Source organism: Topomyia yanbarensis, chromosome 3 (genome assembly GCF_030247195.1).
Source record: "Topomyia yanbarensis strain Yona2022 chromosome 3, ASM3024719v1, whole genome shotgun sequence".
Classification (NCBI taxonomy): Eukaryota; Metazoa; Arthropoda; class Insecta; order Diptera; family Culicidae; genus Topomyia; species Topomyia yanbarensis.
The window spans coordinates 58545214-58564160 of record NC_080672.1 but is presented as its reverse complement, the minus strand read 5'-3'; the positions used below and the strand labels follow the sequence as shown (position 1 = coordinate 58564160).

Here is an 18947-nt window from a genome sequence, read left to right as displayed (position 1 = left end):
AAAAGCCCACTACGTCATTTGTTTTATTCTTTTCTTTTTCATATCCTCCTGATTTATCAGCTTCATCGAAAAAAATACAACCTCACTCATACAGAGAAAAAATTCTCGTACCTGTATCCGTCTTGAGTTACCTCGTCTTATCATAGCCTTTACCCTATATTATTTATTATCTTGGTCGGAGTTATTTTTATGTTAGTGAGTGTTCCTTCATATTCATTTGTGAGTGGTTCATTGGAATGGTTCACTTCCATTAGCTGAGACCGTGCTAATGTGAGGTTGGTGTTCAATAGAAACTAAACAGGCAAAAACGTCAAATGACCAAAACCTGTTATTCAATTGACAGTGAACTTTGAGTGACTCAAACGAAGACGGCAGCCGAACTCAACTGATATAGTGGTGGTATGTTTACAGTGAAAGGCTCGAAGTTTCACTTGAAACGATTATTTTCGTTTGAAATTGATATTTTACCGCACTGTAGCAGAACAGTCATCATAAATCACAGGTTTATTGACAAAATACTAATAATAAACACAAATAAAATAAAAATAAGAATGTATATACCAAATTTGTACATGATACGACCGATCTTGGTCGTTCCGGATTTCAATTCCGATGCCGATTCCAGCGGAATAATTACAAGTGACAATGTGGTTAATCAATGAAACTGATCCCAAAAATTTGTAATAAGCTTGAAAATTTATATATAGAATCTCTTCAAAAATGATATTAACACTGTGACTCAACTATTGACCCTGGATTCTACGTCAAAATTATCCGGAACATCCGTATAATTAGTCAATTCATAAATCTACACTGAAAAAAATCCAAACGTTAATTCTATTTGCTTCAAACCGCTTAAAATTCATATGAAGAAGAAATGCTATTGTTATCTCGCGCACACATATCTTCTATGTGTCAACTGTATAAACTATGTATGAACATACATAAGTTATATGTACATATTGTTATAGAATGGGGTTTTATGTGCCCAATAGTTATGAAATGTGAATGTAAGATTAATATTTCTTGTAAATACACACATTAGGTTTATGTGCCAGCAAATAGTGTCTATATACCTCCGTTAATTGCAAAAATCTATGTGTAAATTCAATAGGCATAACGTTTACTTTTTTTTGAGTGTAGTTCTAGAGCTCTAAAGTTGTTTCGAAAATATTTGTTGCATTGGCATAAGCTCGTAGTTATAACTGGAAAATTTACCTAGTGACTTTCCGGAAGATCTGGAACATCCGCGCAGCTGGTTAATTAATAAACCTTGTCCTAGAGCTATATTTTCGAAAACGTATAAGGGTATATCATTCACATAAATTCGTATATGTGACTGGCAGTGACGTAGTAGCGGGGGAAGTTTTGAGGACAACCGCCTCCCCCGAGATATTTTGAAGAAATTTGAAAAAATTTAATATGTTTAACAAAAATATGCCAAATATTTTAAATAGAATTGGGTCATTAAGCTATATATAGTTTTCCGTTCCATTCGATAAATTTTACTTCCAATATACATAATATAACATTATTTCAAAAAACAAAATTCGTTGTAATACGTAAAAACGATTTGTTTTTAAAATAAATCTTATGTAAACTTGGCAACCATACATAAGAAAACTGCGGTTGCTTACATCTGGCCTATCAAGACAACACCCAAAACGAAAAAAAGTAAAGGGTTGTGTACAGGACACGACCACGGTGACATTAAAAATGTAGCTTTTTTCAAGAGCGTGCAAATGAATTTTATCTATCACACATATCGACTCACGTTCTTGTTCACTCGCTTGTTTTCATATGTTACAATTTGCTATATACCCTCCCCATCAAAACATAATTTATTGAAGGTCTTTTAACGGTAATCTATTAATTAATCAAGTATCTCACTAAGTGATTGGCATTATTTGGCTGATCCATCTAGTAAAAATAGGCTGGTCTGTCCAGAAAATATATTCAAAAGAAAAGTTCCATATTGAGAGCTGTGATGAGGAAGCCCACGCCCGCCAACGGAAATATACAGATTCTCCATGAAATATGAAATTTCATTTTCCATTTAAATTTTTAATAATGTACTAATGAACTTAAGTAAACAATCTTAAGTTTAAGTATTTCTTGATCGATTAGTGGTGGAACGTTCGCACTACCAGTTAAAACGGGTTTTTATGCTATCTTGGTGACATTTTTCTTGTTGCTAATTATTAAAACGTGTTTTAACTCTGTAGTGTAAACATTGTATTATTAAACCAATTCTGCAGCGTTTTATGTTATATAGGTGTTTTATGTGGTAATAGGACTGACTTAATAATATCTTCAGTACAGCGGTTTGTTTCATAATTTAAAACAGATTTATTTTAAAATTTAAATTAGTATACCCAACCGTTCTATTTGTTGTATACTTTAAAACGCAATTAGAACTGTGTTTTAAATACATAGGGTAGGGGGTGGGCGTAGCGTATTGGTAAATCGATTGCCTTGTACGCAGCGCACCTGGGTTCGAGTCCCGACCCCGCACATAGGGTTAGAAATTTTACATAAGAGATTTTTCTAGCCCGAAGAGGCGAATGACCTTAAGGTTAAAACCTCTATAATCGAAATAAAAAAAAATACATAGGGTAGGACAGATATTCTGACTGGATAAACTGGGAAAACAATTTTATGTCCAGTAACGCTTAAGACATGGCTTGAATTTGAATCGAAAAAGAACACCCGCTTCAACTGCTGCTGGGACGGTAAGTTCTGTTTTAAAATTTTCCGTTGAATGCAGTACGAAACAAAAGTGTTTGAAATTAGAAAACAAAAAGTTCTGCTGGGAATGTGATTGTTTCCGATGCAATTACACTCAGATTTTTCACGCAGGGGATACAGACCGTGGAAATGAAAACCGCGTAAATTTAAAAAAAAAACGCGTTAATGAAAACCGCGTAAATTTCAAAATCCGCGTAAAGAAACCTGAGTGTACTCTCCTATATAAAATACTAAGCTGCTGAACAGTGCAATAACTACAGAAGCACGTTGTCAGATGCCTTACTGATAAAAAACATTTAACCGAAATATGAAACATGAAAACCAAAAGGCTCTTTACCCTACGAAGCTACAAAGCGCCGTAAACATGGATTAACAAGTTACAACGCACACGCATGCATAAAAATAAATATATTTTTTTCAAACGCAACACTTAAGCAGCACACACCGTATTGAATTAACCCATTCATGCCCATGTTGTTTGTGGACAACAATGTTTTTAAGCAACTATAACTTTTGATTGAGGCAAGATTTGCTCACAACAACAAGTAAGGCTAATAAATCTGACTATTGGCTTTCATTTGAGTATTAACAGTTACAAGGATCAGCTCTAGAACTGAAGTTATTGTAATTAGTCTGATTGAACTCCGATGGAGCAGTGCTGCCAGGGACAGTTTACGTTGACGACGGAAAATGAATTTTTCATATAACTTTGTTATGTTGCAATATTAGTGAAAACTGATAAAACTTATCAATTTATACTAATTTTAGCTACGTTTTCCACGCAGTTGGACTATTGTAAATATTCTAGGAAAATTGCAGTGAGCATTGGACGGCAAAAATTGAGCAGCTTCTAACACTTCGAGGAAAGGACCTACCTTTATGAAAAAAGGTTTTTCGAGTTTCTTGACCTCACCGTTTTCAAGAAAAAATAGTTTTGAAACACTTCATGCACTAGAAAAAAGTTGGGCATGAAAGGGTTAAATCCAAATCACCCCGCCCACCCACTGCAAATCATTCACCGTGCTGGTACCCGAAAAATCCGCACACGGCCACCGCTGCCGAAAATGCATAGCGTCTACCGCTTATTGTAGTGCCCAGACGCTGCAGTCATGATCTTACCCGTTCGACATAAGAACAAAAACTGATTCAAACGGGTACGCGTCACCTCTATTTATAAACTAACCGTATATGGTTTAGTCACTTAGGTGCGAGTGTGTGCAAATGCCAACGTTACCGAAAATCGATAGCGCTTATTGTATCGCCCGGAGACGACGTTGCTCGTGTGGGATAAGAGCAACAACTGATTTAAACGGACATGCGTTGCTTCTATTTATGACTTTTCGTGTTTCATTGAGCAACTAAGCCGCCCTCTTTTGACGGCTGTGTCTGAGAAATCTGCCTCACGAATGGTAATTTTCCCGTTTTTCGTGAACTTTTTAATTTTACCATTTTCCAAAAGTCTACTTTTATTGGGGAGGTATTAAATCATTACCAATATTTAAGTTAGGTGTTTCTGAATCGGTTGGTGTATGAATGATTAAAATCCATCTAGTAATATCGGAGTTATAAGCGTGCAAACCTTACATAGTTTCGTTACATGGTAGATAGTTTAGATTTTAGAATGACACCTAGCCCCAGATAGTGGAGTAAGACATTTTTAATGTCAAAAAAACTATATGCATTGGATGGTGTCCATGGTGTTTATAGGTCTGTTCCAGTACCAGGAGAAACTGGAAGTACTCCGGAGAAAATCGTTCCTGTACTCTCTTCTTCTCTTTTTTTCTTCTTCTGGTAGCAAACCGGAGTAAAAAGGAGCAAAGAGTTTTTGCTCCTGTTTACTCCGGAGTGACTTCCGTGTACTGGAACAAACCTTATGTCAAATAAAAATAACCCTGCGGGAAAACCGGGAAAACATGTATTAGTTTTTTCTGACAGGACATCATTTGCTAAAGTGGTAGATGAAAGTCTTTAACACAAACCTCTTTGTTAAGTCACTTCGGCGAACTGCGAAGTGAAGTACGTCGATGCGGCTGATCTAACAAGAAGGATTGTGACGCCTTGTGACATTACAATGCCGGGCAAACTAGAACCAGTAAACGGTTTCCAGCTTAATGGTTAAATGGGTAGCTCATTACGTTACATGCTGCTTGTCTCAGAGCCAGAAGGCGGGCTCAGAGAGGAAGATCGGAGAGTGAGAGAGGAGCGCAAGAGACGTTTCTAGAATCTTTAAAACGGGATATCAAGCTTAGCAGGACAGTTTGCCATAATGAGCTGTACTGAGAAGTACATAGACGCCAATTCCTGGGAAATGCATACTGAGTCGTCATGACGAAGATGAGAGCACGTCGACAACAGCTAAAATATGCCCGGGTAAGCTAAAGATAATCGTTGAAAGTCTCTTCCGAAGCACGATCCAACTAGCGGGTTACCGACACCGTACTGCGAAGAAGAAGGAGCAAACACAGCCTAGCGGCAAGCGACTAACGACGAGCTCAAAGATGCGACTAAATTCAAAGAAATCCCTCGGTCCGGATGGAATACCAAACGTGGCGCTGAAAGCTGCGATCCTGGCATATCCGAACATGTTTAGGATGCTACTGCAAAAGTATTTAGATGATGGAAATTACAGAAGCTGGTGTTGTTGCCAAAGTCAAAGAAGTCACCGGGCCATCCAGCCTCGTATAGGCCAATGCCGCAGCGCTGCACAGAAGAATGAGCCAGATCCTGAAGAGCTTCTTCCATAGAGTAGAGTACCGCTGTACGAGACGCACGAAGGGCAGAAGTCAATGCGAGTCACAGCGGGCGTTCCTCAGGGCTCCATTCTCGGTCCAGCTCTTTGGAATGGGATGTACGATGAAGTCTTAACACTGCGGCTGCCCGGGAAAGAGAAAAACGTGCGTTTCCCCGGACGACCTGTCACTAACAATGATGAGTGAGACACTTGGAATAATGGAGGTGTCGGTGACGTAGACAATAAACGCGATCGAGAATGGGATGAACGGGGTCAAGCTGCAAATAGTTCACCACAAGACGGATGTGTTGTTGGTCAGCAACTGCAAAGCGGTTCTGCAGATACATATCACCGTCGAAGGTCAAGTGATTGCATCGATGCGTGCACTGAAGCAATCAGGAGTGATAATCGACGACCGGTTGAGCTTTAACAACCACGTTACGAAAAGTCGGTCTATTATCTAGTGTTTCGTCATCGATACTGCGATATGGGGCTCCTGCCTGGAGTGCGGCGCTAAAACCAAGCGGAACCGCGAAAAGCTGAACAGGATGTTCCAGCTGGTGGTAGTACGAGTTGCGATTGCGTACAGAATAATATCTTTGGAGGCAGTATGCGTTATCCCCGAGATGATCCCCATTTGTATCACCCTGGCGGAAGATATCAAGTGCTACAATGAATGAAACGCCAACAACGTGAGGAAGATGATGAAAATCGGTTCGATTGTGACGTGACAGCATGAATGGAACAATACGGAGAAAGCAAAAAGGACCTACCAGCCCATCCCAAACCTGTCGACGTGGGTCAATAGAAAGCACGGAGAGATGACAGAAAGTATATTCATCGGTTCGGGTACGCAATGTCACCGTTGTGCCCGGAGTGTGAGAAGGTCGAGGGAATACCGGAGCATGTGGTCTTCGACTGTCCGAGGTTTGAAGCGACGTGCAGGGAGCTACTTAAAAGGGGAGGATCGGACATCAACCCGGATAATGTAGCCTACAGAACGACAGGCGTGGTGACGTGGAACGCAGTCAAAAGAGTTATTATCTAGATCATAATCGTCTTACAGTGGAAACGGCGTGATGAAGATCGAGCAACGGTTTCGGGAGAGCAATTACCGCCAGGGCACTCTCTGCAGGAATAAGCTAGATCCACCACCGAGGACTAGTCGAGTAGACTGCAACAGAGAAGCACCCAGCAAACCAGCAATCGTATATAAAAGTTTACAATAAATTACAAATAATGACAGACTAAATCAAAATTATAAATAGTGCAAGTAAAAATTATGTTTTGTTGTAAAAAGTTCACATAAAATGCAAATCTGTGATCGAAATACAATTTTGTTTTAAGTTATTTATTAGTCCACTATAACTTAAAACAAAATTGCACATGCGGAAATTTCGAAACATTGTATAGAAATTAATTTACAATTGGATTAAACTGCAAAATCGTTCAAAAAAAAATATAGTCACCTCCTTATAGCACTTCGCAAATTCTCTGCCAGACTAGTTCAATATTTGAGCAATAAAAATGGCTTGAGTAAAGAATGTAGGTTTTGATTTGACAGGTATAGAAGGTATCATTGGAGGGCCATATTTAGGTTGTATTATGGTATTTTTAGATCGTAATCACAAAGCGATAAAAATGATCAAATATAATCGCTGCTTGACAGTGTATATATAGGTGAGTACATAGCGGCTATGCTGAGAATACGAAGATCTCAGGTTCGAAACTGTGAAAAGTAAATCGTAGCAGCTAATTTAATAATTGATGTTCCAGTAACTCCAAACTCATCCATGAAAAACATATTCTACCAGTGTGGGCGTAACTATGTCTTATAACAGAATCATAGAAATTTCATCCTGATTTTTTATTTTCATGTTATTTTTAAAAAAAAATACTCCTTGTTATCACATTGGGGACCTTAAGCTGCATAAACCTTCATGTGTGATTGTAAAGTTGATCACATATAAACAAATAAGCTAGATGATTGTATAATGCTTCTGATGAGATCAAAATTCGTCGTAAATCACATAGTTCTACTATACCGATTTGTTGTACGTATATGGCCTCCACTTTTGTTCACATAGAAGGGATCTGTGCATTTTATACAATCAATTTATATCGTTTAAGAGTACAGTTAATCAAATTGCAACTTATTAAAGTGAATCAAAATGTTGGCTGGGCAAGCATAGGTCATCGAAACACCAGCGAACCGGACGCCACGCTCCATCCGGAGTCGTCAGACCGACCACGACACCCCACCGGTTATTCCGATAGAAATATAGCGAAAACCAAAGAAGAATCGGTATTGTAAGAACTTTTTCCGCCAGGGAACTCTCCGTCTGCGTAAGCTAGATTCACCGCTGGGCACTATACTGAGTAGACCGAGACGAGACACCACTAGTCGCGGATCATCGGGGCACCAGTGAACCGGACGCCCCCTTCGGTAGAACTTCTCTCGCCGGGGAACTCTCTGTCGATGTAGTTCAATCGTCGGGGGCTAGACCGAGTAGTTCGCGAACAAGTCTAGGAGCTGAATGGCTCATCAAGGAAGTAGTTCTAAATGGTACAAAAAGAGAACTAAAGGGGTTAAAGGAAAGGCGGTGCTACATGGTACCGGACACGGAGCCAAAGGGCTCAAGAAGTTGTGGTACTGACCCCAAAAAAGAATCGGTATCGGGAACACTTCTTTCGCCGGGGAACTCTCCGTCAGCGTACAGTCAGATTCACCGCTGGGAACTAGACTGAGTAGACCGCGACAAGACACCACCAGTCGCGCCGGAACTCCAGCAAACCGGACGCCCTACTCCACCAGAATAGCTCTTCGTCGGAGTAGGCTAGATCCATCGTCGGGGACTAGACCGAGATGTTCGCGAACAAGTCGGAAGCTCAACGGGGAAGTGGTACTAAATGGCATAAGGGAACCGAAGGGCTAAGTAAATTAGACAGTTGCCGCCCAGATTGTCCTCTTAGGGGAAGAGGACTAACTCTATACCCACAGCTAGCTTTCCTACTACCATACAAAAATTGCCCCGTGGATGGTGTAATACTGGTAGTGTGTCGAGGATTGGTGCTGTAACTCTACTGAAAGAACTAACTACTAAGCAGTTGGATACTCCCACAACCCGAAAAATTTTCTTGCTATGCCGCTGGTTTTGTGGAGCCCATAGTAAGCACGACTTCCAGAGATAATACGCCTTCTGATCTCCCGGCTGGTGTTATTGTCCGCAGTCACCAATGAGCCTAGATAGATGAACTCGTCAACCACCTCGAACTCGTCGCCGTCGATCGTAATACTACTGCCCAAGCATTCCCTATCGCGATCGGTTCCGCCAGCCGGCATGTACTTCGTCTTAGACACATTTATCTTCAGTCCTACTCGTGCTGCTTCGCGCTTCAGTCGGATATACAGGTCTGCTACCGTTTCCTTGTTTCTATCAATTATGTCCACGTCGTCATCGAAGCACAAGAACTGTCCGGACCTCGTGAAAATCGTGTCCCGCTTGTTGAACCCCGCTCTTCGCATTACACCTTCCAACGCTATATTGAACAGCAGACAGGACAACCCATCGCCTTGTCTTAGTCCCCTGCGTGTTTCAAACGGACCCGAGAGACCGCCCGAAATTTTGACACAACACCTTACACCATCCATCGTAGCCTTAATCAGTCTTGTCAGCTTCCCCGGGAAGCCGTTCTCGTCCATCATTTTCCATAGCTCCACACGGTCCACCGTGTCATATGCGGCTTTAAAGTTGATGAACAGGTGATGTGTCGCGAATAGTAGCTGTTATTTCCTGGAATGTGGGTGTTCGAGAGCAGCACGAACGACGTCTCGCGGTAGTTGTTCGTCATCCACCGGCACTACGATTTCACGATGGCTATCTGCTCGTCCGTGTCATCGGGGGACCGAGTCTTCTTCCGACAGATGATGTCCTCCATCTTGAGGGCTCGGTGAATCAAGGCCGGCATCACGCAAACTCGTTTCGTCCTTGTTGTCGAACAGCTTTTTCAACGCTTCCTTCTTCTTCTACGTCATTATCTTCGGCGGTGGCCGCTGCCGGCCTTCCGCTTCACGCTCAGGGATGCTAGGATCTGGTAAACTGTACTCACGGGCACGTTTTCGTCTCGAAAGTGATCAGCGGTAAACTTTTTTCCACGATGGCCAAGTGTTTCGTAAAACCGCACAACACGCTCGCGGAGTACTTGCTGTTTTGAACCCATCTTCGATTGAACTGACACCACCCGAGCGAAAAGAAACATGTCTACCATTTATAGGGAGTCCGGGGAGCAATTATCTTGGAGAGAAAAGAATTTACGCTCTTTTCTTCAATTACAGAAACGTATTGAAATCATTCTCATTTTTTATTGAACACCCGTTATATTTCTAATTATTGAATTTTTGCTTTATTCACTCTGCTCCAGAGTACGACAAACAAAACTTAATACACTCGAATCTCTCAATTGTACCATCCGATGCTTTTTTTAATCTCTCGATAGTACCTCGTTATTTCTTTTTCCAACTTACTTTTTTTACATGGAAATTGAAAAAAGAAAGTGGCGTTCGTATGTACGTACCATATGAATGAGCTGTAGTCTGTTTGCAACAACATTTGGCAATCGAACAAATCGAACCGATTCCAGTTGTGGACCAAACTCTGACCGCTATCAATGTCGATGAAACAATGATTCCGGGATCCGAAAAATTTCCTTTAGTACCTACCTGTAAGAAGACACATCGAAGTTTTGGCGATTCTGCTTCTGCTAGAGTTCTCTTGCAAGTGGCAGTTTTTCGTTTTACTGGAAATCCATTTCATAAAAAGGATAATGGAAAAAACAAAAACAACTGTCGTGGAATAACCTTATTGAGCGCTCTCTCGAGCTGGTAATTATGGAACCCCTTTATGATCAATACCAGTTCCTAATTAGTCTACTTTTCCATCTCAATCGGATCGGAAGCTTTAATCGCGCTGCTTGTTAACAGTGCAGTGAATCAAACGAACGTTTCTACAGTTCGCTGTCTATATGTACCGCGCCAGCAAAGCAATCGAAAAATAACAGTTGTACCAAGCCAGTGTGGAAAATAAGCAGCAAAATTTGAACAATCTTCGATACAATACAGTGATTGTTTGTGCAATCCGCCCTTGTGTTCGCGAAGTGGAACAATTTATAAAGGCGCATACTCGTAATGCGGTACTGATAGCATTTAAAACTTTGGCCATGGCGAAAAGTTTGGCTATGGGAAACAACATGCAACACGTCGTTGCACATGACAAAGTTAGAATCAAGATACCCGTTTAGATTGACGACGATAAGACTGGTGTGCGTCTGCACGATCTATCCCCGCGTACAACCAAAAAAATCACTATTGATGTCGAAGTACGTAACGGTGAAAATTTGAAACCTGGAGAAACTTTTTTCCAGGTATATCCAATGGTGTTCGTATCGTGAGAATGCGAGTTACGTAACCTTGTCCTTCAGACCTGAACATTTAATACGAAATAGAAGGTGTAAGCAAACCTCAAATCACGCTGTGCACATATGAAGGACAGATCCCTACGTGCCAAGCCATGTGCGAAAGCATCTAATGAAACAACATAAACTGCAAGCAAACCCAACAACATTAACTAAAGCACCAACAACCGGAGTTGCAACTCAGCCGCCAACAAATGCTTGAACAATAAAATCTACACACATCGTGTCCGATCATTGTGATGCTACTTACCAAACAACTGTCAGCACACCCGACAATAAAATAAATGACAAAAAATACGGATACACGGTCGTGACGCGTTGGTCCCACAAACGATTCAAACCAGGTAATCGTGAAAACCCATACAACATCAAGAGGACAGCATGGACGAAAACGATAAACCGAGTGAAAGCGGACTAAGTGATTTACATGGCTTCGCGCATGGGCATAGCTACTCGGGACCGTTAATGTTTCTGCTTTGCTTCAATGACGTGTATTTAGTGCTGAAAACTCCTCGCCTGTTCCTGCACAGACGATCTCATAATATTTCTTTTCATTTGCTCAATTCAGGATTTCTGATTTCTCCAACAACAGCATGAAACTTTCGTTGGCGGTGTGTAGCAAGAACTTCGTGTAAACCCTAAAAAGCACGGTGATCGAATTCCTACGAAAAAGATGGGTGGGTAATGTCTGCGACATAACCGGAGAGATGTAGAATACATAAGGAACACGTTCTTCAAATATGTTGATACTCATTGGAATTTTCGGACAAAAGGTGATTTGGGCGAGGAATATTTCAAATTATTCTTTACAAAAATGATGGTTGTCCTAAAAAGGACCGGTTTTGTTGTCGTTGTTGGCCTTGGTGAGGGAGATGGCTAACGATGAAATTAATTGTTAGCATGAGGAAGTCGCGTAGTACTGGCCAATGGAAGAACAGATAATAATTGATTCCTGAAAATCAATTTTTCTTTATTCATGTAAATTATACATACTTACAAATCTAATAGAAGATTCCTGGTCATATTTCTGAATCATTAGTGCGAACATTGTGTAATTTGGTGAAGTACAATGAAAGTTACAAACTTTCCAAACTCGACCTTCTGTTCCTTCAGAAATATTGAAATGGGGTGTCTATATTAAACCGTTAGTCGTGGTCACAATAAAAAAAGATGGGTGGGTAATGTCTGTCACATAACCGGAGCGTCGTGATTTCAATTCGAGACGTTAATTTAAATCTAATAATATTCAACAGAACCACGTTTGAATGGGAAATTTTCAAATAATTCTCTATGAAAATAATGGTGGTTCTGAAAAGAACCTTTGGTATCGGCGTTGGTGTTGATGGTGATGCGCTGGATCGTTGGATATTTTTGGCATGATAGTTACGTGCCTGGCGAACTGTTTTGTAGCCTCGAACAAAACGACAAGACTGGCTTCTTCGGGTACCATTACGGCTGAACTTTATAAGCTTAGCTCGACTTTGAAATCCTGCACAATCTCACGAATCAGACACTGGTAGGGCCATTTTGTTTGCTACTAGCACGGAGCTGCACAAAAAAATTATTTAATGCAGTTAGTTCACAGAGGCTGCTAAAAAGCTCGAATAGAAGCATGCGACTTCAACATTTCTCTTAAACACATGCAACAACACATTCGTTTTGGTAATACTGATAATAACAGTAGAAAGGAATGGAAAAACAGTGCACGAAACGAGCGAGAGGATAATTTAATTTTTTGTTCCGTGTGCAAGCTGCTTCTTTCCACACAACGTATTATGTTGATTGTTGAAAATTTGTTACACACCTTAAAATGAAAGTTTCAGTTTAACTCTCACTAGAACACAATTGATTGGTCCTGAAAAGAACCGTTGCTTTTATTATAATTTACGCCCACTCCCAGCGGACACTGTGAGCCAGTTTGATTTCTTTTGCGAGAAAGTTACGTACTTGGCGCACTATTTTGTATCCTCAAACAAACCGACCAAGTAGGCATCACTGGCTTCATCACGGCTGAGTTTTGTAAGCGTAGCTCGACTTTGAAGTAATACACAACCTTACGAACCAGACGCTGGAATGTTAGCCAGCGGATTAGTTTCTTTGTTGCCCTTTATTTGGGGCGAAATACTGGCATGGCGACAGTTCCTGATCGGTAATTGGTTGCGATGGGCCACCAGTAGCTGGGGCACTTTTGCGGACCGTCATCATTGCCAACTGTTTTCCTCCGGTGGACTGGCTGCTTGCTAGCGCTTGAACGAATACGAATGATGAGAAAAACCGACCGACCAATATTCATATATGAAAACACGAGAAAGCACTACTATCACTCTCTCGCTCGTTTTCGTGCCATTCCTGTGCCTTTCCTTTCCGTTCGGCTACCAATACTAGCATAACCAAAACGAATATTCTGTCTTTCCATCGCCTTCAATCTAGTGGCCAGTGCTAGCAAACTTGTATGTTCAGTTTTTCAATAACAACATTCCAACAATATTTTCAAAGAATGTTGCAGATTTGAAAAGAAGGAAGGAAAAGATTTTCACAAATTTAAATTCTTTTGTCTTATTTGTTAGCGGTGATACTGGCCATGGGATGGTGGGGGAACACCCACATTCGTTTGTTATGATAGTATTAGCAGCAGAAAGGAATGGAAAAGCAGTGCACGAAAACGAGCGAGAGAGGATAATTTAAATTCTCTTTCTTTCTTTCCACACATCGTATTTCTTATATAGCTTTCTGAAAATTATTTATTATACACCATAAAATGTAAATTTCAGTTTAACTCTTATTAGAACACAATTAATTGGTCCTGTAAAGAACCGTTTATTGTTTTATTGCGGGAGCATAATTCAGACGCACTCCCCGCGGACACGGTGAGCTAGAAAGCACTATTTTGCATTCTCGAACAAACCGACCAAGTAGGCATCGTTGGCTTCTCGGGGCATCATTACGACTGAGCTTTGTAAGCGTAGCTCGACTTTGCAGTCCTGCACAATCTCACGACCCAGACGCTGGAACGATAGCCTACTCTGTTGCCCTTTAGTTGGGGCGAAAATCTTGCAGGGCGACAGTTCCGATGAGTCACCAGTAGCTGGGGCACTTTTTCCGTCCGTCGCTATTGCCAACTGCTTTCCTTCGCTGGACTGGCTGCTTGCTAGTGCTTGAACGAATACGAATGATGAGAAAAACCGAACGACCAATATTCATATACGAGAAAGCACTACTATCGCTCTCTCGCTCGTTTTCGTGCCATTCCTGTGCCTTTCCTTTCCGTTCGGCTACCAATACTAGCATAACCAAAACGAATATTCTGTCTTTCCATCGCCTTCAATCTAGTGGCCAGTGCTAGCAAACTTGCATGTTCAGTTTTTCAATAACAACATTCCAACAATATTTTCAAAGAATGTTGCAGATTTGAAAAGAAGGAAGGAGAAGATTTTCACAAATTTAAATTCTTTTGTTTTATTTGTTAGCGCTGATAAAGGCTATTTAGTTTGCTACTAGCAAGGAGCTGCACAAACAAATCGATTTATGCAGTTAATCAACGGAGGCTGCCAAAAAGTTCGAATAAAAGCATGCGACTAGTGTACTTTGCATGTTCTATATTTTATCAATACTAGAGAGGATCAATAAAATAATTCAAATTGTTATAGCGACATGGAATTGTGGCAACACTGGCCATGAGATGGTGGGGGAACATGCACATTCGTTTTAGTTATGATGGTAGTAGCAGCAGAAAGGAATGGAAAAGCAGTGCACGAAAACGAGCGAGAGAAGATAATTTAAATTCTCTTTCTTTCTTTCCACACATCGTATTTCTTATATTGCTTTCTGAAAATTATTTGTTATACACCATAAAATGTAAATTTCAGTTTAACTCTTATTAGAACACAATTAATTGGTCCTGTAAAGAACCGTTTATTGTTTTATTGCGGGAGCATAATTCAGACGCACTCCCCGCGGACACGGTGAGCTAGAAAGCACTATTTTGCATTCTCGAACAAACCGACCAAGTAGGCATCGTTGGCTTCTCGGGCCATCATTACGACTGAGCTTTGTAAGCGTAGCTCGACTTTGCAGTCCTGCACAATCTCACGACCCAGACGCTGGAACGATAGCCTACTCTGTTGCCCTTTAGTTGGGGCGAAATTCTTGCAGGGCGACAGTTCCTGATCGGGTTGCGATGAGTCACCAGTAGCTGGGGCACTTTTTCCGCCGTCGTCATCGCCGACTGCTTTTCTTCGGTGGACTGGCTGCTTGCTAGTGCTTGAACGAATACGAATGATGAGAAAAACCGACCGACAGATATTTATATAACCGCGCTAATATGCACTACTATCGCTTTCTCGCTCGTTCTCGTGCCGTGCATGAGCCTTTCCTTTCCGTCCGGCTTCTAATGGCCTAACCAAAGGAATATGCCGTCTTTCCCCCACCAAGTGCTCTCGTCAAGCAACCCAATGCGAATAACCATACGAACAAACATGTAATGGACCTATATATAAACTTTTCATTATTTTATTGTTCGGTTGGTCTACCATAACGACGGCTCTGTGCGGGATGGGCTGAAAATTTTCACTTTTCCGAGTCGTTTTCGAAAGATTTTTCAAAACACATTTTTTTTGTTATTAGTACATGTTATACATACTTCAAATTTTAATACAGCATAGAGGAACATATTTGCAACAAATTGGTCTAAAAATCAAATCATTCTGTTAAGTATGATAAAAGTTATTAACGTTCAAAATCTGACGCGGCGCCGCAGCCGATATTTTGAAACGGGACCCCTATATTGAAACCTTAAATGTATTCTACATTAAAAATTTCTGGTAGAGCTCTTCCTCCCAGACTCACAGAACTTTTTTACTGCCGAAGCTCTGCCTGCCCGACCCAAGGTCTTTGTAGCTGCCAAAATACTGTGGAGAAGGCACAGTCGATTGATAGGTAACGGGAATCAAGTAGGTATTTGAATCAAAAAATCACTATCATTTTAGATGGGATTTTATATAAGCTTTCAAGAATAATTCAAAACATTGGGATCAGTTTCATTGATTGACCACGTTGTCACTTGTTCAGTATTATGAGAAATACTATGGTATGGCCGGAATCAGCATCCGACGCGTAATGCGGAACGTCCAAGATCATGTACAAAACTGATATGTGCATTCCTATTTTTGTTTTGGTTGTGTTAATTATTAATATTCTGTAAAAACTTCAAAAGTTATGGCATTTTGAAAGTTCATTGACCCCAACACCTGAAGAAGGATGTTTTTTGCATCCAATGAATACCTAAAAATATACAATATCACAAATAAATAACAGGCAATTATCGTTAGCACGACTGTTACTGTTAGCACTAACAGTCGTCATAAGCCCTCCCATAACAATGAGTTCCAAATCCACATCTAAAACTTAAACATATATAATCGGTACTCTCTGTTTGCCCACAGATCAAGGAGTCTTCTTCACTGCATTCGACATGTCCGGTGCCACCCGTTACCGAAGTCTTTGGGAACACCATTTCAAATCTTGCCAGGGCATCGTTTTCGTCATCGATTCCAGCGACCGGATGCGATTAGGTATATAATGGAAGATACTGTTTTGCGCTGGGCGATTTTTGAAACATGTTTTACCCATTACAGTGGTAGTCAAGGACGAATTGGAGATTCTGATACAGCATCCAGACATCGCCAACCGACGGGTACCGATTCTGTTCTTCGCCAACAAGATGGACTGTACTGATGCCTTGAGTAGTGTGAAGATTGCCGCTGGCCTAGGCTTGGAGAAAATCAAGGACAAACCGTGGCACATAAGCTCCAGCAATGCACTCACGGGTGAGGGCCTGCAGGACGGCGTCCAATGGATGGTGCATCAGATTAGGGAGTGTGTCGCTAGCTCTAAGAACGGCAATTAAAGACTTTGTAGAACCGAAATTACGATAAAAATATGGACAAATAAATTTTGACTATGTCTTGTGTGTAGCTTTGTTTATTGATATTTATTTGCAGTACACCCGAGTTAGGTCAGTTCTTGAATAATGTACATATTCTCACCTGCATCGATCTGAACATGTGAAGAGTCTGACGTTTGTGACTGTTCATTCAAGCCTGGTTCTTCTTTGACTTCTATTTCCATCGACAGGACTTCGTCAGCATCAACGTCAGATAGCACGTCCTGAGATTCGTCATCTTCAGAGTCAGACGTTTCTTGTTTTACTTGCGAATCTGGTTCTATTGCTGTGTTCGATTTCATCTGCTGAGTTTTCTAAAATGTGGAAAATAAAGTGACTTCCTACAAACCAAACGTAATGTACCTACGTTGATCTCCTGTTCTCGAACTCGATCTCGTTGTATAACCTTGTGCAAAACGTCACAGGATTTGTAAATTATCAGATTATCGCGAACCTTGGGTGGATCGTGGTTGTGGCCCCAATTTAAATGGAACACAACGTATGCTTTGTCTGCCAGAAACAAAGTTTGACAATTGTGCGTGTTTCGCTGCTCACACACCCAATAGGTGCGGCTTTTACGTGGAATGGAGCAATAATATCGATAACCACCATAAATCAACCCAAAACCTTCGTTCGTTTTGTAGAAATAAAACTGATGCGACGGCAAACGAATTAGCTTGCCGGGTGTATTCTTCACATTTTCTACATTTGTGGCTGTTTCTGACTGTGTTGGTGCTGTTTTAGGTGACTGTTTTTCAATTAACGAAATGGTTGGTTCATTTTTAGATTTGGTACCGACATCAACAGCATTAGTCTTTTCGTTGTCCTTGCTGGAATTATCGTGTGCCTTCGACTGAACCTGGATACGAACAGAAGCCTTCCCCTCACTGTTCATCCGAATAATCACCTTTATAGGTTCCCCTTCGCAAACCTGATCCAGCACGTTAGTGTTTTCAATTGCATTCTTCGCCAGATCGATTTGCTTCTGCTTTCGTTCTATTGCTTCCTTTTTAAGCGTAACATTGTGCTGCTGACACTGGGAACGGTATCGGTAAAATTCTTCCAGACTCTCCAAGCAGGTCGAACAAATAAACGAGTTGGCATCCTTCGCTGGATCCAGCTGAAATATACATATATGATTTATACCAGTAAGCATTATTAAGTTCGTATTTGTTCGAGTAAGCTTCCAAAGTCAGCTGTTAAAATGTGTCTGATGGCTGTTGGGATCGGTAGCTGATTCAATTACTGGATCAAGCAAAAACGGCAGCCTCCTAAATGAACTGACCTCAATCTGTAGCAGGGTTCGAATCACCTGAGTGATGTCATCCTCATCGCTGATACAAGATTCTCCGATTGTCGAAAGTTCGTTATCGTCTGTCGCCTCCGCTAGACACAGTCGGCAGTATTCCGGTTCCTCATACTCGAACACCACCGTGACGTTCGTCATTCGTAATGTGCTTTCACAATGTCCTGACAAACGATTATTCCACCAGACGCTCGTTCGACTGACAAATTACTAATTACAATGCGAAACTTTATCAGAACTTTGTATTTTTATGAAGAAAACAGGAAATTGCAAACGGATAGACTAATGTTGACATTCTGCTTTTGGTACCGACAGTGCAGTTACCTCACGATGCGAAACAGTTGCCAATTTTACAGTTTTTTTAGGATATTGCGCACTTCCCACCAACCTGGACTCCGCACTTTCGAAGTGCGAGTGATCAAACTGCTACTCAAAACTGCGAGCTGTCAAATCACATGTATTTCAAGTGATAGAGATGGTATTTTCATGGACAGACCAGTCGAGCTAACCACCCGAATAGAAATGTACAGTAACAAAACCATGATTTTCACTGTGACAGTACAGTAGTTTTACAATAATTTACAGTAAGTTTTAGTGTTATGCTAAAATACAAAAACATTAAACTTTAACGTTTTTACAGTAAATTTCAATGTAAAATAGACTTTTACAGTGAAAAGGGGCGGTGGTTATGTATCTTAACATTAAAAAAATCAATTTTTTTCCATAAATTTTTTTCTCGGAAACAGTAA

At 40.9% G+C, this 18947-nt stretch overlaps 2 protein-coding genes across 2 annotated transcripts in view; one reads left to right on the top strand and one right to left on the bottom strand.

The window, feature by feature from the left end:
- LOC131688745 (ADP-ribosylation factor-like protein 6) overlaps nt 1–16910 on the top strand; it is a 39620-nt gene extending 22710 nt beyond the window's left edge. The window contains exons 2-3 of the mRNA XM_058973230.1: nt 16393–16521; nt 16585–16910. Of these exons, the coding sequence (XP_058829213.1) occupies nt 16393–16521; nt 16585–16856 (401 nt within the window). The 3' untranslated portion in view covers nt 16857–16910. The remainder of the gene's footprint in view (nt 1–16392; nt 16522–16584) is intronic.
- A 14-nt stretch (nt 16911–16924) lies between these two features.
- Nucleotides 16925–18493, bottom strand: LOC131688742 (uncharacterized). Its single transcript, XM_058973226.1, has 3 exons — nt 18178–18493; nt 17260–18012; nt 16925–17206 (listed from the first exon to the last, which is right to left on the bottom strand). The coding sequence occupies exons 1-3, from the start codon at nt 18337–18339 to the stop codon at nt 16961–16963; spliced, it is 1161 nt and encodes a 386-aa protein (XP_058829209.1). The 5' UTR covers nt 18340–18493; the 3' UTR covers nt 16925–16960.
- Nucleotides 18494–18947: the final 454 nt, after the last annotated feature.

Bases quoted from the DNA above. Each gene is read 5' to 3' on its own strand.
- LOC131688742 (XM_058973226.1), bottom strand. From the start codon at position 18,339: ATGACGAACGTCACGGTGGTGTTCGAGTATGAGGAACCGGAATACTGC. The intron at 18,013-18,177 runs GTCAGTTCATTT...TGTATATTTCAG, and splicing joins GAACCCTGCTACAGATTGAG to CTGGATCCAGCGAAGGATGC. The intron at 17,207-17,259 runs GTAGGTACATTA...TCCACATTTTAG, and splicing joins TTCGAGAACAGGAGATCAAC to AAAACTCAGCAGATGAAATC.